General features: G+C 42.1%; 1 protein-coding gene across 1 annotated transcript; it reads left to right on the forward strand.

Moving 5' to 3' along the window:
• Positions 1-223: 223 nt before the first annotated feature.
• LOC117965838 (endonuclease domain-containing 1 protein-like) lies at positions 224-2,570 on the forward strand. Its single transcript, XM_034910991.2, has 2 exons — positions 224-564; positions 794-2,570. Exons 1-2 carry the CDS (start codon positions 274-276, stop codon positions 1,409-1,411), a joined length of 909 nt encoding a protein of 302 aa, XP_034766882.2. The 5' UTR covers positions 224-273; the 3' UTR covers positions 1,412-2,570.
• Positions 2,571-5,455: the final 2,885 nt, after the last annotated feature.

Genomic DNA, 5,455 nt, shown 5'->3' on the forward strand with positions numbered 1-5,455 from the left:
AAAAAAGCTACAGATTTGTGTGCACAGCTCATTCAAGTCAAACAAAACATTGCTGCTCCCTTACAAAGAGATTGTGACACTGGCCCAAATTTCCCATGCAAATGCCACACTGGCCAATAGGAATGCTCCGAGTGTACCTGTATCTGGGCTGTGTGCCTGACTGGACTGGGCAGTGTATATATACAGGTCACATCCTGAAGAGTTTCAGTACACTTCCCTGAGAGGCCTGGCTTCCAGTTTCCATTCACTCTTCAGTGACAGAGACAGAGACAAATGATGGGGTTTGTGTGTGGGGTGTTTCTCCTGCTCACTCTGCCTGCGCTGGCTCGGACTGAAGTAGTGAACGATTTCAAAGTGTGTAAAGATTTCTTTTTGGAGAGTAAGGCTCCAACAGTGCAACTCGATCAGAATCGTTACAAACGGATCTGTCAGAAATATAAAAATAAATATGAATTTGCAACTCTTTACGACACAACAAACAGGATTCCAGTGTATTCAGCGTACACATACAGCGACTGTGACGAGGGTGAAAGAAAAAAAAGGAACTGGGCCATCGAACCCCAAGTGAGTTTGTTTTTTTATTAAATTTATTATATTTTTATTATTACAGTGTGTTCAAGTTAACTATTATGTGTATCTTCTTTTAACCTTCAGTTCAAAATAAAGTTTAAATGTTTTTAAATTAACTTAATTGGAGCACTGAAGGAGTGACTGCTAATTCTTGAGCAGAGTTCTGCTTCTTTCTAACAGAGTCATGTGGTGGATTGTCTGTTTCATTGCAATGTTTCCACAGCTTGATTTAGGCAGTGGCAGTGGTGAAATGGCACTTGAAAACACAGTTAAAGGTGCAGGTGGTAAGCAAGCTCTGGACAAAGACTACAAGACTATAGAAGATTCCAACACACCTGACGGATACAACAGAGGCCACCTGTTTCCTGTGTGCCATGCAGAGTCACAGTCCGCTAAGGACGCAACCTTCACTCTGACCAACATTGTTCCACAGAATGTAGAGTTTAATGGCGGTGCCTGGGCTAGTACTGAAAGGTTTGTTCGTGATAATATAAAAGAAAAGTGCACACCTGATAATAATAATAAGGCCTACATTGTTACTGGAGCTGTACCCAGCAAAAACAGTAAAGTGAACAATAGGGTGAACATACCCGAGTATATGTGGACGGCTTTTTGCTGCAAAAAAGACAACAGGTGGGTGTCAATGGCTCACTATGGGAGGAATGCTAAGGGAGAAGTTACTGTTCCAGTGAGTCTGGAGAAGCTTGAAGAACAGCTGAAAACAGATTATGATGTGAAGAGTTTCCTTGTATTTGGAGGAAATTGCTATGAAGTTAAAGCAACATATTTTGATTATGCTATGAGATTTTTTCGATATTTAAACAGTATTATACGTGGTTGATTTTGATTCTTTCTAACACTGCTTAAAGCATTAACTAAAAATTAAAAAAGCAAAAAATTCCGAGCATAAAGCATCACTCAGATTTCTCCTCCAGTGAGTTTCTCTCTCAGCACAGACACAGGTCACCTTCTCACTCACCCAAGCCCTCACACACAGCTCCCATACAGTGTGTGCGTGTGCATAATTATATTATTCTCAATGGCATTATCAATGTACAATCTGGTGTTAACCTGTGTGTTTGTTGATCATTTATAAAAGGTCATTGGCAAACCCTCAACTCAAATGTTACTGACAGGCATTTTAAAGGTCAGAGTACCAGCTGTGGTGACCTAGGCTTGTTAAAGCTATGCTTGGCAGGTTTGGGGAAAAATGTAAACATCAACCAATTTCCTCATTTGAGTCACGATCCATGAGGCTGTTTTTCTATTTTTTCGCATTCTGGAGCTTAATTTTGAATTATTTAATAATGTCACTCTCAGGTCTGCTTTCGGAAGGAGTCGTGATCTATCGGCATTACATGTAGATATAAATAAATATCTAAAGATGTTACCGCACCACTGATAATTCCTGAGTCCTTCCGAAAGCGGACCAAAGAAACTATTTTTTAAATAATTAAAAATTAAGCTCCAGAATTCAAAAAAATACAAAAACAGCCTCATGGATCGTAACTCAAATGAGGAAATTGATTCACAAGTACTGATGTTTATATTTTTTCCAAACCTGCTAAGTATATCTTTAAAATTGAATTTCATGTCTTTAAATCTATAAATATTTTAAAATGTTTGATTTTTAAATGCTTTTTTGTTTTTAATAATTATAATTTTAAATTAGTCCCAGAAATATTCTGCATTTCCAAAATATTATTTCATGTAGTAATTTTCATTTCATTCATTGTGTTGTATTTACAGTGTGATTAGTATGCAAGTATATTTGTACTGACACACACACACAGTTACAATGTATTTCATCATAATTGTGAATATATGCTGATGTGAGATGACAAATTTCCGTGTCTCAGTCTCATAACTGGATTCTGAGTGCCTGTGCCGACTTGCTTTTCTCTCGTCTGTCTCTCAACAGTAATCCAGTTTAACACTGCAAATACACAGAAATCACTGCTGTTAAATTCCTCTGAATTAAAACCGTTTTGAAGCATTCATTCATTGTGTCGTGTGTTTTTGTGTAGTTTTTTTAAGTAACAATGACTTCCCCCGCCTAACCTCGCTGTCTGTCAAGAATGCGTATTGCTGCTACCTATGGAATAGGTGGTGTACCTATATGGAATACCATAAAACTGTATTGCAGTTCTAGTTATTATTTTTATTATTTTTATCATTTCCATACATTGGGGCATGTAAGCTTTGGACGACAGCTCTATGAAGTGGCCTTACTCGCTGGGGAAATGCTTCACAATCTGTTGAAAAACAGACCCTTTGTGGGCAACTGACAAGCACTACTGGACTGTCATTTTGTTACACATTCCTTTCAATATATCCATATCCAGCTTTGGCTCCTGTTTAGTCCAAGCTCCTCGCAAGACCATAGCAAAAATGTTTAAACTAAAGGAAAAAAATATATCAGCTAAATACTTGACTTTTCTATTAACGAAAAGCACAGACTTATGTCTTAGGATGTATTGCTCCCTGTGGTGGGTTATGGGAGGAAGTGACGTGACCCAGAAGTGATGGAGACAGGAAGCATGTAGTTGAGGGTTCTATTTTATTTACAACACCCACAAAAGTACAAAGTCCTGAGCAGTGGGTTTCCACACAATTGCAGCAAACAAAAAAACTGCCTCTGTTACCAGCTATGGTAAGCAGAGGCTTGAAATGAAAACAAATAGTCCACACAGAAGAGAAACAATGCAAAGTGGTAATTCAGTGATCCACACAGAAGAGAAACACTGCCACGAGGTAATTCAGTGATCCACACAGAAGAGAAACACTGCCACGAGGTAATTCAGTGATCCACACAGAAGAGAAACACTGCCACGAGGTAATTCAGTGATCCACACAGAAGAGAAACACTGCCACGTGGTAATTCAGTGATCCACACAGAAGAGAAACACTGCCACGAGGTAATTCAGTGATCCACACAGAAGAGAAACACTGCCACGAGGTAATTCAGTGATCCACACAGAAGAGAAACACTGCCACGAGGTAATTCAGTGATCCACACAGAAGAGAAACACTGCCACGAGGTAATTCTGTGATCCACACAGAAGAGAAACACTGCCACGAGGTAATTCAGTGATCCACACAGAAGAGAAACACTGCCACGAGGTAATTCAGTGATCCACACAGAAGAGAAACACTGCCACGTGGTAATTCAGTGATCCACACAGAAGAGAAACACTGCCACGGGGTAATTCAGTGATCCACACAGAAGAGAAACACTGCCACGAGGTAATTCAGTGATCCACACAGAAGAGAAACACTGCCATGTGGTATTAAGGAGGCTGTGTGGTCCAGTGGTTAAAGAAAAGGTCTTGTAACCAGGAGGTCCCCGGTTCAAATCCCACCTCAGCCACTGACTCATTGTGTGACCCTGAGCAAGTCACTTCACCTCCTTGTGCTCCGTCTTTCGGGTGAGACATAGTTGTAAGTGACTCTGCAGCTGATGCATAGTTCACACACCCTAGTCTCTGTAAGTCGCCTTGGATAAAGGCGTCTGCTAAATAAACAATTAGTCTGCTAAATAAACAAAATTCAGTTATCCACACAGAAGAGAAACACTGCCACGAGGTAATTCAGTGATCCACACAGAAGAGAAACACTGCCACGAGGTAATTCAGTGATCCACACAGAAGAGAAACACTGCCACAGGGTAATTCAGTGATCCACACAGAAGAGAAACACTGCCACGAGGTAATTCAGTGATCCACACAGAAGAGAAACACTGCCACGAGGTAATTCAGTGATCCACACAGAAGAGAAACACTGCCACGAGGTAATTCAGTGATCCACACAGAAGAGAAACACTGCCACGTGGTAATTCAGTGATCCACACAGAAGAGAAACACTGCCACGAGGTAATTCAGTGATCCACACAGAAGAGAAACACTGCCACGAGGTAATTCAGTGATCCACACAGAAGAGAAACACGGCCACGAGGTAATTCAGTGATCCACACAGAAGAGAAACACTGCCACGTGGTAATTCAGTGATCCACACAGAACAGAAACACTGCCACGGGGTAATTCAGTGATCCACACAGAACAGAAACACTGCCACGGGGTAATTCAGTGATCCACACAGAAGAGAAACACTGCCACGAGGTAATTCAGTGATCCACACAGAAGAGAAACACTGCCACGAGGTAATTCAGTGATCCACACAGAACAGAAACACTGCCACGGGGTAATTCAGTGATCCACACAGAAGAGAAACACTGCCACGAGGTAATTCAGTGATCCACACAGAAGAGAAACACTGCCACAGGGTAATTCAGTGATCCACACAGAAGAGAAACACTGCCACGAGGTAATTCAGTGATCCACACAGAAGAGAAACACTGCCACGAGGTAATTCAGTGATCCACACAGAAGAGAAACACTGCCACGAGGTAATTCAGTGATCCACACAGAAGAGAAACACTGCCACGGGGTAATTCAGTGATCCACACAGCACAGCAGGTGGCTCGGGCTCCCTCTTCAAAAACAGGATAAGTAATTCCTGAAGCTGCCAAGGATCATAAGGAAAAGTCCAGGCTCGAAGGCAGCCGGCCTGGGAATCCTAAGTCTGGATCTAAACAAAACAAACAAATGAACAAAAGTCACAGACCTCACACAGCAAGACTGTCTCCATCCAGGATAGGGAGCCTGAATGGCAGAACCCCACAGCCTAAATAGTGCCGAGCCCCACCCCTGCAACCAGTGCACTGCCCCACCTCAGCCAATCGTTGAGCGCAGCACAGCTGATTGCAATAATGGGGCTCAACCATGAGGTCCTGCCCCAAGTTAAGATGGCCGCCACCACTGCGGCTTCTGCCCCAACCATGACTCAGCCTTTCTCCTCTGTCTCGGTCCTTCCTGCACAGCACTGC

This window comes from Acipenser ruthenus, chromosome 48 (assembly GCF_902713425.1).
Source record: "Acipenser ruthenus chromosome 48, fAciRut3.2 maternal haplotype, whole genome shotgun sequence".
Classification (NCBI taxonomy): domain Eukaryota; kingdom Metazoa; phylum Chordata; class Actinopteri; order Acipenseriformes; family Acipenseridae; genus Acipenser; species Acipenser ruthenus.